Genomic DNA, 22,843 nt, shown 5'->3' on the forward strand with positions numbered 1-22,843 from the left:
CCTTGTTAAAGTATTACTCAGTGTGAGATGCACATACTGGATGATGTTAGCTTCATGCCTTGACAGAGAGAGTTTTCATGCAAGATGTCTACTCTTCCCCCATCTTCTGGATCCTAAATTACATTAATTTGTTTCTTTTCACTCTGCAAGAACTGAGTACCAGAATGCATCTCCCAAGCAGGTACACAAACACTCACACGCACACATACATCCTATCACACCAGTGCACTGATGTGTTTCAGGGGGACATTGTGGTGACTCTACATCCATTTGATGTTGTATTCATCTAAACCAGTCACAACAAATCTAATATTTTGATAATCACTGGTTTCGAATTGGCCATGTGACCAAATTCAGTCCCATATACTGGGGACGATGGGGGTGTATATCTTCTGGAAAGCATTATGTCACAGCTTTCTGTCTCACAAAAAAGGGACACGGGAAGAGATTTTTCTTTTCTGCCTAAATACCACCATGCCTAGATATGAGGCCTGAAATTGCTACAGACATCTTGGGACCAGTCTGGTGGGACACTGAGGATGGCAGAGAAAATAGAGGGAAAGAATCTGAAGCTTGATGAGCCAGAGGCCTCCATGTCTAGAACCCACCTTATTTTGATTTTCAGTCTATTTGGCAAATGGACCGAATACTTAATAAGTAATACCTAACTTCCAGGTACTACTACTGGCCCTAAAAATGCTGTTGTAGACAAAGAGACAAATGTCTTTGCCCTCATAGAACTTATATGTTTGGATAATTGTACAAACAATAAATAAAATAAATAACTAAGATATACTACATGTAGGAAAATGATAAAGCTATGAAAAACATTAGAGTAAGTTAAGAAAGATCTGGAGTGATGAGAAATTGGAATTTTTTTTAAAACACGGTCAGGATAAGCCAACCTTGGAAGGTGATATTTGTGAAAAGACTTGAGGACATGATGGGATGAGCCATTAAATACATGGAGGAAGGACATTTCAAGCAAAGAAAACAGCCAGTGAAAAAGCTTTTGTGTAAAAGTGTAACTATTGTAGCTAATGTAGACATGAGAGATCCTGTGGGAGTATAGTTGGATTTTACACAAGTAACACAACGTCAAATCATGTACAAACTTCTAATCCATGTAAATACTTTAATTTTTGCTCCTCTCAGTGAGATGGAGAACAATTGCATAACAGTGGCAGGATCTGACTTAGATTTTAAAAGGGAGGTGGGTGTGGGATGGGCTAGATGGCTGATGGGTACTAAGGAGGGCTGTTGGTATGATGAGCACTAAGTGATGAATCACTTGCAATTCTACTCCTGAAACCTATATTGCACTGTATGTTAACTAACTAGAATTTAAAGAAAAATTTGAATTGAAAAAAAAAAAAAAGAAAACAAAGCAAAAAAATTTATTTCTACACTGGTTTACATGGATATTCATTACATTCTGAAATATCTCGGAATAAAAGGATACCTCTGGTTGGTGTGATTAGACTATACATCAGAGACAAAGTTATAGGAAGATAAACCAGTAAGGATGCTATGACAATAATCCAGGCAAGAAACTGTAGTGGCCTTGAGTCAAGTGGAAGCAGAGGAGGTGGCAAACTTGTTCACATTCTCAGTCTATTTAGAACACGGAGGGGCGCCTGGGTGGCGCAGTCGGTTAAGCATCCGACTTCAGCCAGGTCACGATCTCGCGGTCCGGGAGTTCGAGCCCCGCGTCGGGCTCTGGGCTGATGGCTCAGAGCCTGGAGCCTGTTTCCAATTCTGTGTCTCTCTCTCTCTCTGCCCCTCCCCCGTTCATGCTCTATCTCTCTCTGTCCCAAAAATAAATAAACGTTGAAAAAAAAAATTTAAAAAAAAGAACACGGAATCAACAGGATTTCTGCGTAGATTTAATGCTAAAATTGACCCCAATATCTTTAAGTGAGCATCTGGAAGCATAATGTTGATGGTAACTGAGATGAGAAAGAGCTAAAGGAGATGAAGTGAGGGGTGAAAAAAGAATTTGTTTTTTCATGGTTAGAACCAAAAGGTCTATAAGACACGCCAAGTGGACAGTTGGATATAGACTTTGGCATTTAAGTTGGAGATGTAAATTGTAGAGAGAAAAGGGCATCGATGGCATATAAAGTCACAATACTGGATGAGATCACCAAGGGAATGAGTGTAGGCATAGAAGAGAAAGGGATCGAGGATTGAGTTCCCAGGCAGGTCAATGTCAAGAGGTCACAGGAAAGGAGGAGACCCAGCCAAGCAGATTGAGGAGGTCAGAGAACAACCAGGAAAGTACTGTCCTGGAACCCAGGTGGGTATATGTCAAGCTGGCTTTGTTTCGCTGGAGGGCCCTGAATGGTACACCAGGAAAGAAGGTCCTTCCAGGAGGAGTGAGCGATCAACTCTGTCCAAAATTATTGATAAGTCAGCTGAGGAGAGGACTGTGGGATAGCCATTTGATTTAGAAATACTGATGACATTGCTACCTTGACCACACAGTTTCCTTTCCATAGAAGTTGTATAAGCCTGATTGGCGTGTGATTAAGACAGAATGGGAAAAGTGGAAGCAGTGAGTATAGAAAACTCTCTTTCTGGGAGGTTTGCTATCAAGAGGAGGATAAAAGGCCCTGCAGGTGGTGGAGGGAGTAGGTAAAAAGGTTTTTTGTTTGTTTAGTTTTGGGTTTTGTTGTCTTTCGTTTTTAAGAGGAAAATAACATCAGTTTGTATGCTGACAGGAATAATCTAGCAGAGGGTGGAAAAGTGATGAATATCATACAAATGCCATGAGATCATGGATTTCTTTTTTGATTTAGCCAATCTACATGAGAATTCCCTGATACTTGCAACTGAAAGAATATTCACTAAGCGAGTCAGCAATGTACTGGTATGTCTAGGACTTTGCTATTTTATGCTTATTGAGCAGGTATAATTTATAAAAGTACTCTCATTCTGGCTCAGATGATAAATATTATGAACTAGTTTGGATGACAAATTATACAGTCACATGAATTAGTTAGGAATATCGGTACTGAAGCCATAGATTCCGATCCTGGGCCTGTCACTTACAAGCTGTCATGACAGAAAAATTACTTAATGTCTGTGTTCAGGTTCTTCATATGAAAATGGGGCTACTGATGACACATATGTCATGGCATTTTGCTGACCAAATGAGGTAAAACACCTATGGAGCTTACAAAAAGGATTTGCCAAATATGGTAAACATGTCATAAATATAAGGTATTATTAAATTTGCATGCAACATGATGCAAATTTCCCCTTTGCAGTAAAGAATGTAAACTGCTCGTGGATCAATTTTCCCTTTCATACATATAACCTTAAAGGTAATTAACATGCAACTAAATGTGAAATCATTAACAGATGCATTTTATAGTTAGGAAACATGGAAGTAGAGTATTTAAGATACAAAGGTAATTTAAAAAGAAATGTTAATCGATGGACTGTGTCAAGAGGCTTCATGTTATGTATAAATTTATATGTCAACATGACTCACCCAGAGGGTGGCCAGATATTAGGTCAAACACTATTCTGAGTGTGTCTGGCAGGGCATTTATAAATTAGGGTAATATTTGAATAGGTATACTGAGTAAAACAGTAAAAGAGTAAAAAAAAAAAAATTGCCTTCTCTAATGTGGGTGTCCTGTATCCAATCAGCTTAAGGCCTACATGGAACAAAAAGGCTGACTTTCCCTCAAGCAGGAGGGAACCCCTCCTGCCTGACTGCTTGAAGTGGGACATTGGTCTTGTCCTGCCTCTAGACTCAAACTGAAGATCAGAATTCATGACACCTGATCCCAGCAGCTTTTGGACTGCAACTCACATCACTGCCTGTCCTGGGTCTCAGGAATTTTGACTTGGACTGGAACTACTCCTGCTCTCCTAGCTCTACACCGTGCCCACAAACGTGTTGGGTCTTCCCAGCCTCATAATCTTGTGAGCCAAATTCTTATAACAAATGTCTCTCTCTCTCTCTCTCTCTCTCGACAGATAGACAGACAGATATAGATGATATAGATATAGGTATATGTATAAATATATAAGTAATCCTATTGAATCAGTTCATCTGGAAGACTCTGATTATTACACTTTGGAAGGTACAAGGCACTTGTTGAAGTACAACTACATGATGACATGATGTAACTCAGTAAAGAGTGCGCAGTATGTTCACAAGACTCAGATCATCAGGGTCACAAAAAAGGCCTTCATAAGTAATTACCTCATGGTTATTAAAGGTTGTGGTAGGTAGAATTCTAAGAATGGTCTCCCAAGATTTCCCATCATAATCCCAGGTACCATGAATAAGACGAGTTATTTTGTACATATTTGTGTTCGGTTACATGGCTAAAGGGATTTTCCAGTTACAATGAAGGTTACTAAACAACTGACCTTAAAGAGAGAGATTATCCAAAAGAGCCTAATCTAATCACAGGAGCTCCTTAAAGGCACACACTTTTCTGTGGCCGGCAGCAGAAGGGAAGCAAGAGAGATCTGAAGCACAAGGATTTGACACACTATTGCTTGCTTGAAGATGCAGAGAACCACATGAGGAGAAATACAGGCAGCCTCTAGAATCTGAGAGCAGCCCCAACAACATCCTGCACCACAGGAGCTGAATTCCTACAACCACCTGGATGAGCTTGGAAAGAGCTTCCTCTCCAGAGCCTCCAGGTAAGATCCTAGCCCAGCTGACGCCTTGATTTCAGCCTTGTGTGACCCTAAGCAGAGAACTCGCTGGATCCACACATGTCTGACCTATAGGAACTGTGAAATAATACACATGGGTTGATTTAAGATGCTAAAGTTGTGGCAACTTGTTATGCAGCAATAGAAAACTGGTATCAGGCACTTAAGTTATTAGTGTATTGAATCTGTTGTGGTTAAGGTAATTCTCTATCATCCAACTTCCTGGAGAGAATGAGAAATAATTTCTGACCCAGCCATAGCTGCATGTAGCTCTAAGGTGCAAATTAAAATAAGCACAGCCAGAGTCACAGTGCAGAGAATTCTAATTCTTGTGTAGTGAAAACTAATTGCAATTTAGAGGCAAGAACAGACAGCTTGAAGTGTGACAGTAACAATGAGGACATTTCCTGGCAAGATGTGTGCCATACTCAGTGTGAAGGACTTGCACGCTAGAGCTGCCCATTCAGCCCCTGCCCTTCAGATAAGGCAGAACATTAAGTTCCAAGGATCTCTTATGGGGCAACAACAGACATCCACAGCCAGGGGAATTGCAGGTAGTGGCTCTGAATTAATTTCAAATAGATTATTATGAAAAAGGGTCTGATGTCATAGACATTCTTTGAGGCTTTAGAGTCAGACAGACTGGCTCCAGCACTCTGTGATCCCAGCTGAGTTCCAGAATTCTAATTTGTTAGGGGTGTGTGTGTGTGTGTGTGTGTGTGTGTGTGTGTAAAACACTTCCTTGATAAACAATGTTGACAAATCTTTACAGATCCCTGGGGTTAAGATCTGCCTGCATGATTTTCTGTACGAAGACAGCTGGATCAGCTTGAATGATCCCTCTAATCCCAGAGCCTTCCACAGTGTGTGGGACATACGGATTTTCTGACTTTCATCCCAGTTCCCTATGCTCAATAGCTTCTAGTACTAGTGTATGACCTCCCGGCCTTATAATCAGTGTCGGCGTTTCTAATAATCTCTCAGTTTCTGAAACGTCCTCTCGGTCAGAGAAGTTCTGCAATTCCCCTAGGCTTTGCAAATGCAAACTGATCTATACACAAAAAACACACATATCAAGAAATTTAACTGAAGAAATTAATCAATAAATATAAGACTGGTAATGTGATTATTGTTTTGGTGAAAATTATGTACATTCAGGAACATGGAATCAAGTCTGTGAGTCCCCAAAGACTGCAATTTTCAGCTACAGGCATGCATGTTCACAGTCACAAGGACTCAGTTCCCCTGATCGGACTCCTGCTCCTATTGCCTTTATTCTTTCTCAGTCCAATTCTTTGTCTCCTCTTCCTCTTTTCCTGTTCCGCACTGCAAATGTACCCTGTGGTGACTTCTAATTCACAAATTACATTCCACTTTTTGTTTTTTATCCTATAATGTACTTAAGTGCTGGAAGCATGTTTTATTTCTTCTTTGCATATCTTGTATGAAGCACACTGCATGAAACATGGTAGGCATTGAAGGTTTGTTGAATTCATCTATTTCACACAGAAACATTGACAGCACAAACACCCACTTCCAGTCTGGATGTAGTGCAGTAGATGCTTTCTATATCAGTACCATATGTGTGGCTTTTGAGTGTCAGGTGCCATGCAAACCCTTCTAGAAGGTGGGATGTGTTGGGGGAATAGAAATCTGGTCCATCTGTCCATGTGCGTCTACATAGCACACAGCATACTTTTCATCACACAATATAGCTTACAGCAACAATTCCCAGGACTTAGTCATGTCTACGCCTTTCCATATCTGCCACCCCCAACTGTAATGTTATAAACTTAGTATTTCATGTAAAGGAAAAGTATTACTTGCAAGAGCAAAGTAAAAGTAAAATAGAGTGATAACATCACAATAGTAGAGAATGTTTTAATTAACGATGACTTTCACAAACACAACTTTTTTTTTTCATTTTTTTTTTAATGTCAGGATACGCTGACCAATGCAGTCAATGGATTGTGACTGCAGTCCTAAATGTCAGCTCTGCCACTCTACTCACGTGTCAGGGCCAACGTATCTATCTTTCTGGGCTTCAATATCCTCATTTGTGAAATTGGAGTAACGGTACTTATGTCATAGGAATTGTATGACAATTATCAGCAAGATAAGCAAAAGACCTGAAACATGGTAGGCCCTCGAAGAGCTTTTATTGGGTCTTCTGTTATAGTAGCTAAGAAACAAGGAAACAAAAAACCAAGTAGGATTCCTTTATGAGGATTTTAAGAATTATAGACATCAGAAAGTTCATCCAAAGCAACAAATCCAGGATACTTCCTTTGAGATGTAGGCTGGTAGAAAAAGCTATTTGATCAAAGTTAAAGTGAACTTCAGAAGCTAAGAGTCTAATTGGTGTCCTCTACTAGGAGATACAATATTGTACTTTGGGAAAAAGAACAAAACCAGTAATTTTTTAACTTGCCTTGAAGTAAGTAACCCAAAGGAAGATGGAAAAAAGAAAAGGAAATGCTGTTTTCTTAACAATATCAAATTTCAGAGAAAGTGCTTGGCTCAGAACCCCTGGTCATAGCTACTCTACCATAGTGCTCACTAACGGTGCATCTTTCCACACAGGCTGATTTTACTGGGGGTACTCAAAGCTTTTACTCTGAAAGAAGGGATGCAGCTGTTTTCCTTTCCCCAAATTGATGCCAAACATCATTTGCATGTGCCTTGTTATCTTTATCTAAGGAGCCTATGAAATTTGTGGAACAGCTCGGTGACCCTGAGAAACCTGTTTTGCCGCTGGGGGAACTGGTCTCCTGGTGTCCGGGCCTGTGGGTGCTCAGTGTCATTGATAAGGAAGCTATCTTTCCTCCTGGGCAGGTCTGATACCTTTGTGGAAGAGAAGGGCGTCCTGCCAAAAATAGGGCTTTTGTTTGTTTGTTTGTTTGTTTGCTTGTTTTAAGAATAGGGTTCTTGCACAAGGAAACCAGCTCTGCAGCCAAGGACCTTCCTCAGGATCCACAATCATCAAAAGTCATGAAAGAGTTATAAATCACAATTACTCTGTTCCTTCAGAAGGACGCAAAACAGTCAACTTTCATCTGCCACAACCAGAACCAGTGTTGAATATATCAACACTGTGCCAAAGAAGCAGGGGACAGAATCCTGGGAAGAGGGCTTCTGAAATGCTGGCAGACACGATGAAATGGTGGATGAAATGGTGGAGGTGAAACAGCAGAAAATGGAAGGGGAACAAACAGGACTGCTGGGGGCAAGTTAAGCAGGGTCGGCCTCCACTGCAGACTTTCTGGGGTGTTATCATCAATGAGCCCCAAGTTTCCACCTCATGTAGTTACCATTAGCTTTCAGATCCTGGGCAATTTCCACTATGTCCTTGATCTCAATATCTTCCCTGAAAAAGAGAAATAGGAATGAGGATATTTCCTTTGAAGCATTTTTTTGTAGGATCAAATGAAAGATCAATGAAGAGCCTAGTGCAGTGGCCATCATTATGTACACTATTACTTAACATGAACCTCAACATTTATTTCAACTACATCAGTTCATTGCCTTCATTTTGTCTGTTTAATTATATAATTATCTTTTATTCCCAAAGATACAGTTTTATTTTGAAACATATTATGTAAATTATGGTACACATCCTGCACAGATAAAGCCATCCAGTGATGAATGACAAAGATCTGGAAACACCACTCTACATCCTGCTGTGCAGGAAGAACAGTGCTAGCCCTATGAGGGATCCACAAAAAATGAGGCAGACTTCTAGCCAGCAGACATCTCCCAGCTGACTAGCCTAGTTAGCATGGCAGCTGATACATACATGGTGCTGACACCAATGGCACCTACTAGAATAACTGCAGTTTGGAAACAGAATGTTTGCCCTACCAGTGTCACTTTCAAAGGATCAACTAACTAATTAATTCAACAAATATTCAGCGATGCCTTTCCACTTGTATCAGAAATTGTTCTGGATGGCGGACTGACAAAGAACAATGAAACATGGCCCTTGCCTTCAAGGGTGTCACAATGTAGCAAGGGAGACAGATAGGTCCATTATACCAACAGATAGGGTCCGGATGACTACAATGTGTGCTCAGCAATGTTCTGAGCTGCTTTTGCCCAGTGGGCAAGAGACAAAGATTCCTAAGATCAAGAGGTTCTAGTCAAGCAGGAGCTATGGTGGGGGGAGGAGAGAGAAATAAGCAATCAACATAATAAACAAGTAAATAACACAGTGTTTTGGGTGATAAGTGTAACTAAGAGGCAATCCAGGCCAAGGTAAAGGGGATCAGGAATATGGGGTGGAGGGGGGGGGAGATGAATGCACTTAGCAATATACAATAGGGGTGGAGGGTGCTTACAGTTCCTTCCTGAGGATTTAGCATTCCACTCTGACACGTGACAGAGGAACACTAGAAAGGGTTTAGGTGCTGAGTGAGAAGAATGCACAGGGACAATGTCAGTGAAAAGGAGAGACAGAGCAGTCAGGGAACTAGAGATAGTGACCAAAGAAGCAGGAGAAATAAAGGAGTGCTGCCTCTTGGAGAGAACGGAAGGACTCACCTGGATTTGACATCCATTCATCTTTGTGTTCACGCCCTTGGTTGCCCATCTGTGCCGTTACTCACCGAACACAGAAGTAAAAGTCCTGTATTTACCCTGTGATACACTCATGGATCAAAGGGAAAAATTTGAGAGGTATTTTTTGCTCATATCACTTTGTATTTGGGAGATTTTACTGAATTTTCGAGCACAGACACACTATGAAGCCAATTCTGTATTTGAGGGAAAAACAGAGCATCCAAGATACACAAAGAAGCAAAGACTCTGGGAACACATGGGGAGTGATTTGAAAGACACAACTCACCCAACCTCTGCATGTGGAGATACCTATGTTCACCCATCTTTCACTTTCTATCACCGATAAAGAGTTAACAGGTACAGTAATAACTGGCCTTTGATCCACGTAGCTTCTGGCACACTCTCTCGCTCAAACAATATATTTTGAATCCCTCCTGGACACCAAGTTCCAGGCACTGTGCTGACTCAGGGGCAACAGGTATGCTTCAGGTTGGCTCCCAGTCTTGAAATTTCTTACAAACACACAGGCCAATCACTACAGAGCTCCTTGATTAGAGTGATGACAGAATTAACGTCAAGGGAGCCTGGAAAGGAAGAAAAAGAGGGAGATAATTTAATCCCAGTGTAAAGGGAGGGTGAGCACACATGGTCAGGGATATCTTTCCAGGCAATGTGAGGTTGGTGAAGTAGGTACTTTTGTAATCCCCACTTCACAGACGAGAAATAACATAGTCAGAAACAGTCCCTTGCTAAAGGCTGCATAACTACTTGAAAGAGCCAGATTTAAAATTCTAGGTCATTTGATTTCTAAAACACTGTATGTTTCTCTCATTGACTACTACTAAAATCACTGAAACGATTTACTTTAGTACATCTTTTTTTTTTTTAAGTTTACTTATTTATTTTGAGAAAGACAGAGACAGCGCGAGTAGGGGAGGGGCAGAGATAGAGGGAGAGAGAGATTCTTAAGAAGGCTTCATGCTGCATCACAGAGCAGGACTCAGACTCAAACGCATGAAACCGTAAGATCATGACCCGAGCCAAAACCAAGCGTCAGACACTTAACCAACTGAATCATGCTCCTCTCCCTTTAATACATCTTGCAATCTTTTCAGGTATATTGTGGTTACTCGCCTGAAAGCTGGTTCCAGCTGTGGGTACTAAAAGGCTCTGGGAATGTCTGTAACATTCTCTATCCCAGGAAACAGCGGGTCTGGAGAGCCCATCTCTCTTAGAATTGTAATCTATCATCTCACTAAGTAAGGTGCTCGACTTTCCACAATGATGCTTCTCGTGTTGCTGTCACTTTCCCATCTGCCTGCTCCTTCCTACCTGAGAAAAAAGGCAGAAATATGTATCGGACTGTTGGTCTCAGAACAGATCCCCCCCAGTGCTAGAACATTACAGAGAAGCTATGTTCTCCTGGGTGCCTGGGTCTTCCTGGAAGGAAAAAAAAGGAGAGAAGTGTAAGTCTGTACCACAGGAATGGCACGTACTGTGCATCTCAGCAACTCTCAACATACGTGAAATTTGTCACAGTGAAAGGAAGGGGATTACCTCTAGAGTCAGACAGACCAAGGTGTGAACCTTGGCTCCCTCACTTACTGTCTTACTTAAACCCATCTCAGCCTGTTTCTTAATCTGTTGAAGGGGAATTTTGATACTCATTGTTCAGGTTTGTTAGTAGATAAATATTAAGTGTGTAAAAACAATCAGACCATCAATAAATCAAAAGCAATGTCTACAGTGATGACAAAATAGAATATCTTCTATTCTGTATCACTTAATTCCATTTTCTGTGTGTAGAAGTTATCGAACTTCAAGTTGTCAAGTAACATGTCAAGGTGACACACTTGATTGCTGGGAGTGAGGTAGGCACTCAGGTGTTCTTTTCCCTATATTGTGCGGGAAATGGAAAATACCTTTCTTTGAACCCAGTGACTCTTAGCAAATGAACACCTTACATAAGAAGTCAACTCTGAACATCATCAAAAAATGACACAACAAACCATAGCTCTTGGCAAAAATAATCCTTTTGATAAGACATGGTGATGTTGTGAGAGCATAGGCTGTAGAGACACGAAGACTTGAATTCAAATACAAACTGCACTCTAAGTCTTTCTCTTCTATGAATTGCAAATAGTAACCTCCTCTTTAAGATTTAATGGGCTGTTAGTTAAATAGGATACAGAGATCAACACAGGGCTTGGCATACAGACTGTCCTCGACAACTATCAGGTTTTAATTCATCCCTTTCCAGGGCAAGTTCACTGTCAACCTTTCCAAGCAGAGGTTAAATTTCCACTATGAACCTTATATTTTGATGGGTGGCAGTTACTGGTTGTACCAGCCAGTTTCTGATGCACAACAAACCATCCAAAATCTAGTGACTGTAAACAACCAATTCTTTTGGTCACAATTCCGCAGCTCGACAATTTCACCTGGGCTTAGCTGAGTGGACCTTTTGCTGTTCTCAGAAGGTGTGTTTATGCATCTGTGGTCAGTGCCCTGTCTGCCAGAAGGCTCTGCTGGGGGCTAGATGGTCTATGACGGCTTCACCCACCCACATTTCTGGCAACTGGTTCACTGTCAGCTATGGTGAAGGGGATGCATGGGCCCCGGGTCTCTCATCACCCACCTAACTCATGCTTCTTGTTATCTTGTGTCAAGAGCAGCAAGAGAGGGCAAACTCCGGTGTGCAAGCAGTTGTCAATTCTCTGCTGGCTTCACACTTGCTATTGTTCCATTGGACATAGCAAATTTCCTCGCCAAGGCCGAGGACAATGTGGGAGGAGATACAGGCAGGCATTCACATATTACAGTTGTTACTGTAACAGTCTACTGTTAAAATAGTTTGTGAAATGACCATGTTTATCATCAGAAAAATAGTTAACTATGGGTACACCAGATACTAGAATGCAGTCTCTCGAAAAGGATTTTTATTCTTCTATAGAAAAAAATGAAAGCTATCTTGCCCTATTCTCTAACAGGTGAATAATAAAATCATTGTATGAAATTCTAAAAAAAAAAAAAACACATTTGAAAACATTCTGGAATTGTACTAAATCTGTAAGCTGTGGATCTCTTTATCCAGAAGTGTGCTATGACTTTGCCAGTAGGAACCCAGCCTGTACCTCTCTCCATACTATAAAGTTGCTCTACTCTCCCTTCCAAAAAAATATGCCTCCAACAGAAGCCTACTGCATAGGCACACTCTGATGTGCAAGTTATGGACTAGACTAGAAGGCAGCACCTCTGCTGAGACAAGGACAAGGAGATAGGTACTGGTAATAGTGAAGGAACTTGTGATGTGGCTGGGGCTGAGTTGGGCCACCCCTTCCCGCAGACACCAGCCCAATCTCCCAGCTTTGCTAGAGTTCCTCTTGATTCATTCAAATCATCTTTCAAAGCTGAGTCCAAGTTCTATCATTTCCTACTGCAATGTCTTTACCTACGCTGTTCAGGATCCCTTGGTATTTTATGTATTGTGTGGTGGCTGATAACTGCTACTATGAATGCCATCATTTCCCCATTATATTTTCTATATGATTATTGCTGGCATACATGAAAGCTTTGGTATTTTCAATATTAGTATTTCATTCTACCACTTAAAGGAATTCACTTTTATATCATTTCTTAGGCTTTTCCCAAGAATATATTCCCATCGCTTGGAAATAATGAAAATGTTGTCTTCTTTACTAAAACAATACTTTTTTTCTCTCTTTACAATCTAATTGCACTGGAACGACCATCTAAAGCGAGCTTTAATAATATTGGTGATAATAGGTATATTTGCCTAAATCCTGATTGTGATGGAATTTTTTTCTAGTTGTTCAACATCACTGGTGTATTTGTGTATAGACACACTGAGGACTACAACCTTCTAATATCTATTTTCCCAGTTTGTTTAATTACGGGGTGTCACATTCCTTCAAATGTTCTTTCATCGTCCATTTATCCTTAAAATATGGTCAGTAGTAGTAGTATCTCTATTGGTTGAAGGCATTCTCTTTATGTCTCCATTCTATCATTTTCTTCATATGCAACCCACACATTTGTGTCATATTATGCTCTAGATATCACAGATGTCTGTTGCCACTGGGAACAGGATCGTTTGTATGAGCTATTCTGGGTATAAATGGAGTAGAGCAGACCCTGGAAAGCTGATCTAACTTGTTATTTAAAACTGGGGCTGTATGTTTCCTCAGTACTTTGCACTTACATTTCAGATTCAGTTTCCCTTTGATGCAGGGATTCTTTCACTGGAAAAGTGAGTTTTCAAGATCCTGCTTGCTTGATGCCAGCAGAGCGTCTGTGGGTAAGAGAGAGGCAGAGATGCCTAAGTTGCAGTATGGCAAAAGTTGGGGGACATCAGAGGCCTTCTCCATAAGGCTACTGTTAGAGCAGGGAAACAGTAAGAAAAAATGAAAAAGTGGGGGAAGCCTTTGGGGTTGTTACATATTGGGCTGTGAGGGGCCACTTCCTGGCCAAGAGGACAGCTTGAGCACACAAAGAGGTGACAGAGTACCAAGTGGCCTTGTTGGAGGCCCACCCCAGAAGGCTTGTAAACATCGCACTGTAAAATGAGAAGGGATTTCCATAGGCATGTTTTCCAAAACCCCAAGCGGTACTTCTCAATGAGAAAGAGAGAGGAGGGTGGAGTCGGTGGAGGGTGGAGACTGTTGGCATTTAATAAAAGGCTAATTGGAGTGGTTCTGCAGCTGTTGGGTGAATAGGACTCCAAGTGCAAAGGGCTGAAACAAGTAGGCGAGAAGTTTACTGATAGGAAACTGAGGAAAGATGTCAGTAGGGGTTCAAGAAAAGTGTTAAGTGATGGGCTGTGCCAACATGCCAGGCAAGGTGAAGAACCTGCCACCCTGAATAAAGGAAACCTCATTTTGGAAGGGGGGGGGAGTGTGGTGGGGGGTGCGGGGAGCAGGGCAAAGGGAGAGAGAGAGAATCGTAAGCAGTCTCTACACCCAGCGCAGAGCAAGACTGTGGCTCGGTCTCACCGTCTTGAGATCAAGACCTGAGTGGGAATCCACACCTGGAGGCTTAACTGACCTTGCCACCCAAGCGCCTCAAGGAAACCTTATTAAAATGGGAGTCCATAGGCCAGCAGGGGGAGCTTTCACACCCTACCACTGCAATCAATTGTGGACCCCAACAAGGACAAATAGTGCCTTGCATTCCCAGCAGGAAGAAGTTTACTTTCCTACTCCAGCAGGAGGAAGGAGGAATTTCTCCTGCCCCAGCAACAAGCTCAGCCAATAGGAAAATACCACAACTCTGCCACTTGAGAAACTGTCATCACTCTGAACTGTCGTTTTCCTGCAATGGACTTTTCCTTCGCAGGACTCCCTCCCAACTTCCTCTTTTTCCTACAAAGCAAGGTTCCCCTGCTCGGATCTCCAGACTTGTCCAAGGTGTGCCACGCTTTGCGTGTCCCGAATCGCAATTCCTCTGCTACTCCCAAATAACCCCATTTTGCTGATAAACGAACGGGCTGTTTGACCTTTAAGGTGGACAAACCCGTTGAAGAAATAAAACGGCATGCTATGACTCAGCAAAGATTAGGTACTGTTTTGCCAGGAATACTGAGGATCATTTAGACAACCCTGGGCCCTCCTAAAACGTAAGGAGGTACCATTTGTTATGGACGGTGATGATGCCCTTTACCTTATCGCGGGTAAAATAAGTGCACGTGTTTCATGCAACCTGCTGGGCAGGGTGGAGAAACGTCTGGCCGCGCCACGGCCAAGTTCGACTCAAAAGGCGCACGTGGAAAGGATCCCGGCCCAAGTCACAGTGCAGCGATTGGCGAACCGAGGTCCCGCTGGCAGGAGATTCCCAGCCCGCGAGGTGCGGGGCGCCTGCGCAGTGGGCCCCCGGCGCCGCCGCGCGCGCTGCGGGAGCCACGAGACCCCCGCCCCCGCCCCTCGCCCTCCAACGTGAACGCGCACGTGAATGGGGACACGGACGCGCACGCGAATGCGCCTCACCTCGCTCAACCCCTGCCCGGCGGCTGAGGAGGGAGGGGGGCGCGCGCGGGAGTCGCGGGTGGGCTCTGTGCGGAGTGGCGGACCCGCTGGCGGCGGCGCGGGGTCGGGGTCGCGGGCTCCGGCTCCGGCGCGGGCGCGGGGGCGGCGGCGCCTCGTCCAGTCAGGCGGCGGCGCTCGGGACCCTCTGGCCGCACGGGGGACGAACTGCCTGACGTATCTCGCCCGCCCGCGTCCCCGCCCCCGCCCCTGCCTCATCTACCCGGGGCTCCCGGGGCTCCTGGCCAGAGCGCTTTCTCTCGCTGCTCCTCTCTTCGGCCCTTTCTCTCTCTGGCACCTCGGGCGGCTGCGGTGGCAGCGGCGACAGCGACCCCAGCAGCAGCGAGCGGCGGGAGCGGGTGGCCGTGACGATGAAGTGCAAGCCCAACCAGACGCGCACCTACGACCCGGAGGGGTTCAAGAAGCGGGCGGCGTGCCTGTGCTTCCGGAGCGAGCGCGAGGACGAGGTGCTGTTAGTGAGTAGCAGTCGGTACCCGGACCGCTGGATCGTGCCGGGCGGGGGCATGGAGCCCGAGGAGGAGCCGGGCAGTGCGGCTGTCCGAGAGGTGTTCGAAGAGGCGGGAGTCAAGGGGAAGTTAGGCCGCCTCCTGGGCATTTTCGAACAGAACCAAGACCGCAAGCACAGAACGTACGTGTACGTACTGACCGTCACCGAGATTCTGGAGGATTGGGAAGATTCGGTTAGCATTGGAAGGAAGCGAGAGTGGTTCAAAATCGAAGATGCGATCAAGGTTCTCCAGTGCCACAAGCCCGTGCATGCCGAATATCTGGAGAAACTAAAGCTGGGCGGCTCCCCAACCAATGGAAACTCGGTGGCCCGGTCTCTGCCACAGAGCGATCCCTAGTATGTACCGCTCCTGCACAGACTTCTGCTTTCCGCCTACCTTAGAATAAATAGTGCCCGGAGCACCTCTGCTGCCTAGTGCGGTCTCTCGGGGAGGAGGGGGGCTTCTTTTGTTTCCTTGGCAGAGCTCTGAATCACGCTTGCAAACTGTCTCAGTTGCCAGGCACTGTTTTCAGACAATTTGCACGTTTTTCAGATGCTTTGAAAATCGCTGCTTCGTAGGACTGTAACAGATTTCGGTAAGCCTAAACCACGTGGGTTTGTTTGTTGTTGTTTTTTTAAGGTGCCTTAACTGCTTGCTCAGCTCTTAGTGTGTGTGTGTGTGTGTGTGTGTGTGTGTACAAGTGTGTTCACGCTGTGGGTTGTTCTTTTCTTTTACGTTTCCACACACGTGTGTATGTGCACGTGTGCATTTTTAGTACCGTAGCCTTGCGGTTTGTTTTGTAGTGAAGGCCTTTTAAATCTGAACATCTTGGTGGTGTGGCATCTTTAATTTTTTTTTTTTCTTAACCTCCTTTCTCATTCACAGCATTAGCGCCAGCCCTTCTGTGATGGCAATTGGTTTAAAGATCATTGATGGATTTTTTTTTTTAATATTTAAGAAATTTCACATCTTATGGTCTTTCCTTACTGGGCAATAATTTTGTGTTTAGTGATGTGATCTAATTTGGCCTTTTCAGAAGTTTCTTTACTCATAGGTACATAATTTGATTTTCAAAAAAATTTCACCAGTGGTAATTTTTTGCTGCTTATTTGAAGTGGCCATTTCCCATACAGCCCAAATGTACTTTAACAAATATTACTTTAGACAGTGAATATCTTCTTGGATAAGTATTGTTAGCCAAACACATCCTGATGTGTACATGTTATCATGAAAACTGTATTCGTAGGGAGTGATTTCGTGTTCAACTTGCAACTTCATTGCCCATTTCTTAATACCCTAGAATAACCATGGTTCTCCCAATATTAACTAGTCTTTGAAAGAAAGTTATTTCACATATTTGAATTGAGTGGACATTCCAGTTAACCCTCCTGACTACCAATAACCATAGGCATGGGATTTATATGGTGATTACATTCCAATCCCGTGATGTACCTTTCTTGATACTTGGCTGGTACAGACTTCTTAAAGTGTCAGGACACCTGAACAATCTCTATTAAAGATTTAGGATAAATGTTTTCTGTCACAGGACAAACTTTTTTTGAGATATCTAATTAAAAGCTCTTGCATTTGCTTCAGTATTTGTTTGAAATCAGGAATCTTACCTAAATTCCAAAGGCCTCTCTTCTGAAACTACCTTTATTCTCGTAGCCATTCAGCAGTCAGGTAAAAGTACAACCTACTTTGTGAAGAGGATACTAAGGGTGGAAAGGTGATGGCATATATAACACTTAAACATTTTTAAAACATTCCAGTAGTAAATAATGAGTATAAAATAGAAAAGAATTTAAGCATTTACATAATTAAATAATTTTAACATTTAAAATATTTGTTAAAGCAACCTGTTTTCAAAAACAATTACTGCTAAAAGTGTAACAGGTACCTTTTTTTAGAAATTCAGGGGCGCCTGGGTGGCGCAGTCGGTTAAGCGTCCGACTTCAGCCAGGTCACGATCTCGCGGTCCGGGAGTTCGAGCCCCACGTCAGGCTCTGGGCTGATGGCTCGGAGCCTGGAGCCAGTTTCGGATTCTGTGTCTCCCTCTCTCTCTGCCCCTCCCCCGTTCATGCTCTGTCTCTCTCTGTCCCAAAAATAAATAAACGTTGAAAAAAAAATTAAAAAAAAAAAAGAATTCATATTTTACTGTTTTAGAACATACAGAGCAATGTACAAAATCTAACACTACAGCTTAATCAGTTTTTGCATAGTGAATACATGCATGTAACCAGAATCCAGTTCAAGAAATTAACATTACCTGTAACTCAAAAGCCCATTGCATTTCTACTCCTAACCAGTACTCTGACTTCTTTTAAGACTATACAATAGTTGTGTTTTTGAACTTTATATGTTGACTTTTAGAATGTATGCTTTTTTGTGCTGCCCTCTTGTGTTCTTTGTGTGTTTTACTCTTCAAAATACTCAAATACTTTTCTCCATTTGGTTTGCACTGTACTTCTACAAATTAAAATGTTTATATGATTGCTGTTAAAAAAGTGGGTTCTGGGGGCGCCTGGGTGGCGCAGTCGGTTAAGCGTCCGACTTCAGCCAGGTCACGATCTCGCGGTCCGTGAGTTCGAGCCCCGCATCAGGCTCTGGGCTGATGGCTCAGAGCCTGGAGCCTGTTTCCAATTCTGTGTCTCCCTCTCTCTCTGCCCCTCCCCCGTTCATGCTCTGTCTCTCTCTGTCCCAAAAATAAATAAACGTTAAAAAAAAAATTAAAAAAAAAGTGGGTTCTGTTGCACTTTCTAAAGTTTGGTGCCACTGTTTTGGAAACAAATCTTCCTACAAATTTAAGCACAGATAGAGTACAAGTTTCAGTTCACAAAACATTTTTGGCACTAATGATCTCAAAGTAAATTTAAAAATGAGTTTTTAAGGGGCGCATGAGTGGCTCGGTCGGTTAAGTGTCCGACTTTGGCTCAGGTCATGATCTCATGGTTCGTGAGTTCAAGCCCTGTGTTTGGCTCTATGCTGACAGCTCAGATTCTGGATCCTGCTTCAGATTCTGTGTCTGCCTCTGTCTGCTCCTCCAATGCTTGCACTCTGTCTCAAAAATAAATAAACAGTAAAAATTTTTTTAAAGATGAGTTTTTAAAACCAGCGACAGTTTCATTTGAATTATATAGTTTGATCAAATATAATTATTGAATATTTTTCTATTTTCCCTTAAAAGTGATATATATTGTATATCTCTTTGAGCACATTTAATTTCAAACAAGCAGACTTTCACTATTCATAAAATCTCAAATAGACCCAAAGATATCTTTTCCCAATAACCTAGTTTTTCAACAAGATTCTTAAATACTTCCTTAACACATCAGACATATTGGATCTTTATTTTATAGATAAGTTTGTTGATAAAAATCCCTTCCACCTGAAATTCTGTCACAAATACTTTGGAGGCTTAACTTGTTATTCTTAGAGGTGATAACGCATCATTTTATTTGGTTCTTAAGTATCTAAGACAAAAATGCACAGTATTCATACTAACCTATTACTAAGAATTATTAGCCTGTAAATATGTTGTGGGCTTTTTTTTGACAGAAACATCTAGAATAAGTCATGATATTTTCAGCATTGACTGTCAGGTTCGTTTAAGTAGTTTTTGTGAAATATTCTCTGGAGCCTAGCCTTGTCAGAATAGTTAAAAGGTCCAAGGAGATCCTCTTTTACTCTTTAAGACCAAGAGTCTGAGGCCAAAACAGGCAACCAGAGGTAGTGTATAGAAAATTTCTATCACCTCAATGCCCCAAAGATTGATGCACAGTTGGGAATTTTTTTTCCTTCCAAGAGTGTTAAAAAGTCACTTGTACATTATTTGTTTGGTTTTTCAGCCCTCCCCTTGATAAAAAAGGGAAAAGAGTACTGTCCACAGATAATTAAGGTTTGCAGACATGCATCAGAAATTTCTTTTCTGTATGTTTTATAAATAGCTTACATTTCCAGCTGGTCAAATAGTTTATTCTTCCTAATGTATAAAGAGAAAACATTAGAGATTAATACAAATACATAAGTATACTGGAAATAATTGGTGCTCTGTCTATAATGTATATTTTTTTCTAGAAATGTCTGTATGTACACACACACACACACACACACACACACACAGAGAGAGACACACACACACAAGATATATTTGACCGAGTAAAGGCTTTTTACTTTCAGATGTCCCATGGGGGAGAGCTTCCAGACAAAACCAGAATTTTACCAATATTTTCTTGGTAGTTGTTTCCTTATAAACTGTTATACTGTATTTAGCAGATTTTAAATGTTCATGGGCAAACAGTACTATAAGAAGTGGGAAAGTCACTATGGTGATAGAAGTAAAACATGACGTTTCTATGAGACAGTTTGGTGTGATAGAAACTACAGTTAGGGCTTGAAGTCAGACAGACTTAGGGTTGAAAACTGGCTCCAGTTCTGGCTCACACTGACTTTAGCCAAGTTATCTATCTGATGCTCAGGTTTTTTTAAATACGTAATTTATAAAAATTTGAGATAATAAAAATAATACTTTATAAACCATGAGAATACTTTCCTGACCACTGGGATAAGATGCTTTCTTCTGTGTCATGGTTCTAACAGTTTATTGTACTTATTTGCATGGTTGTGCAGCTAGACCATAAACCCTTTGATGGGTGAGAACTAGCCTGAATTATTTCCATAAGCCTACAGTCCAGAAAATGGAATTTAGAATTTTTTATGTCTTACATGACCACCCACCTTTTTGCAAAGTTTGTAGTATCACTGCTTTCCTGCATTTTTTATTTCATAATATAACAGGTAACTCCTTCAGCTGCTGATCTAGACTCACATTGCATCTGCATTAGATAATTCTGTGAAGGCTTTCCAAATGCAGAGTGATGCAGATCATAGACTCTTTGTAAATTTGTCAATTGGAGGAGTTCTTAAATTAGTATATAAGCCTGCTAATTATACGTTGGTTTCCTTTTCCAGATGAACAGCAAAGATCTGCAGGATGGCTTTGAAAGAATCATTGATGTGAACCACTGATCAATGGAATTTTCAAGTGGAGGTGAGCGTTTCTGAAAATGTTTCCAAGGAGACAGCTCATCTGATTTCCCTCCTGTATCTTGGGACACTCTTTACCTGTCTATGCCACTGACTTTTCTTGCCCTGGTTGTTGTACTATTGTACATGAACAGACTCTGATTTCAGCACCTATAGCCTATTGTTGCGCTTTTTTGATGTATCTGCCTTCTCCATTAGACTGTGATATCATTGAGAGCAAAGACCACATTTCCTTCATGTTTGCATATTCTGCATATGAAACACTACTTTAAATTTGGTTGACATCTCTGAAGGTTCTTTGAATTCACATTTTGTAATCACTATGTGGCAAAACATTCCCCTTTCGATTGGTGCTAGTAGAATATATGCTGTGTGGGCACCAAGTGTGAGGCTTTCCCATATCAGGTGTTTCAGAAACTTTTCAAGGCAGTTTTAAGTTGTTCAAGGACAAGAATTATTACCCATAATTCTCTGTCATACCACAAAGTGGCTAGCACCATTTTGAGATTTACCCCATCATTTAAGGACAACATTTTGTAGAACCGGTCCTTTGTGTAACAACTTTAGTGTTTTTGTACTGTTGTTACTTTGCTGAAAATTTTATTCAAAAAATATCACTTGCTATAAAACTATAAAATAAATACAATGAACACAATATAATATTGTGAATTTTTATAAAAATAAATTTTAAAATGATATATTTGATGTTTTTGCAATGCCCTAACTACTTCTTTCATGTGATCTTACCATCCCTTTGAAGATTGTTTTTCCCAGTTTATAGGTTCAGGATACTCTATTATTTGATGCCAGAGCTAACAAAAATTGCGGTACAGGCAGTTTCCAAAGTTAATTATACAACTTACTTTGCCTAGGTTTATTTTGCCTCTCTTACTGATACAGTTGGCCAATTTTCATCCCCTTTTCTGACACACTCAGCTGGCTTCTCATTCTACCTGGTTTCTGCATATGAGAATGTGGAGGAGAGTAAGCTAAATTGTTGTCACTTAGAAAAGGCATTGAAGAAAAAAATCTTCTGTAGGGGGGAATAGAAGATGAAGAATTTATATAGAGAGGACTTGGGTCAACTGTGTCCAGGAGAGCAACTTTAAGAAAAATGACAAAGATTTTTAGAGATAATTTTATGGAGTTTTGCCATGGGGTTTGTAATGTCAACACTCTTACCCAGCTTCATACAGAGGCCCCAAAGTAGCTTTAATATGGTAGTTTTCTTCTTTTGCATTTATAAAGCAATTACATAAGCAAAAAATGTGAGCTCCGTTTTAGTGTTATACCTTTACTCATGGTACCAGTGAAATATATTGTTTCCTTAATCCTTACAGAATTTGAAATTGCACATCTCCCAATTTATTGGGTTTTTTTAAGATGTGATATGGTACTGTGGTTATGTTTTTTTAATCCTTATCTTTTAGAGAAATGTACTGTAAATTTTACAGATGAAATGATTATGCTACTGATATTTGCTTCAAAATAACCTGGGGGTGGGGTAGATGAGCATATAGATAAAATGAGATTGGTAATAAATTGATAATTTTTGAAGCTGTGTGACAGATATTTGGGAGTTCATTATACTCTTCTCTATACTTTTGTATATATTTGAAACTTTCCATAATAAAAATTGAGTAACAATTTCTTTGTTGTTTATTTGTAGGCCCCTGCAATCCCAAAGACTTAAGTAGGGAAGGCTGGTTAAAAGACAAATCTACAGCCCAGACAGGCACTCATCCCTCCTCACCAAAAACCTAGGTTTTCTTCCTGCTAAACATATTGGCAAACTTGCTCTTCCCTCAATGTGAATTATTTCCTTGAAGGTCTCCCAGTTCCACATGTAAAAAGACTTTTAGTGTCATCAGCATGCCAGACATGACCAGAAAACTTTGAACCTCAATGATGGACATAAACTTAGGTTCCTGATGAGACAACACTCCCATTCTACAACTTATCTTTAAAAAATTATTTTTTTATGATTACAAAATTAACTTTTTC

The 22,843-nt window shown here is 41.5% G+C and overlaps 1 protein-coding gene and 1 long non-coding RNA gene across 4 annotated transcripts; one reads left to right on the top strand and one right to left on the bottom strand.

Annotated features, from left to right (window-relative positions):
- Nucleotides 1-10,384: 10,384 nt before the first annotated feature.
- LOC122476988 lies at nucleotides 10,385-15,372 on the bottom strand. Of its 2 annotated transcripts, none has more exons than XR_006295639.1 (3): nucleotides 15,249-15,372; nucleotides 13,469-13,558; nucleotides 10,385-10,578 (listed from the first exon to the last, which is right to left on the bottom strand). It is a non-coding gene; the product is annotated as an uncharacterized LOC122476988 (long non-coding RNA). The 2 variants fall into 2 exon arrangements; XR_006295640.1 differs by lacking the exon at nucleotides 10,385-10,578 and adding an exon at nucleotides 10,590-10,686.
- A 138-nt stretch (nucleotides 15,373-15,510) lies between these two features.
- Nucleotides 15,511-22,486, top strand: NUDT11 (nudix hydrolase 11). Of its 2 annotated transcripts, none has more exons than XR_006295638.1 (2): nucleotides 15,511-16,388; nucleotides 20,765-22,486. XR_006295638.1 is itself a non-coding variant. In XM_043569918.1 (2 exons), coding segments are annotated over exons 1-2 (495 nt in total). In that variant the 5' UTR covers nucleotides 15,512-15,655; the 3' UTR covers nucleotides 20,766-22,486. The 2 variants fall into 2 exon arrangements, 1 of the variants encoding a protein (XP_043425853.1); XM_043569918.1 differs by having other exon boundaries at nucleotides 15,512-16,149.
- The last annotated feature ends 357 nt before the right edge of the window (nucleotides 22,487-22,843 follow it).

The sequence above is a fragment of the Prionailurus bengalensis genome, chromosome X (assembly GCF_016509475.1).
Source record: "Prionailurus bengalensis isolate Pbe53 chromosome X, Fcat_Pben_1.1_paternal_pri, whole genome shotgun sequence".
NCBI lineage: Eukaryota > Metazoa > Chordata > Mammalia > Carnivora > Felidae > Prionailurus > Prionailurus bengalensis.

What these genes read in the sequence shown, in the direction of transcription:
- NUDT11 (XM_043569918.1), top strand. Translation starts at nt 15,656, where the DNA reads ATGAAGTGCAAGCCCAACCAGACGCGCACCTACGACCCGGAGGGGTTC.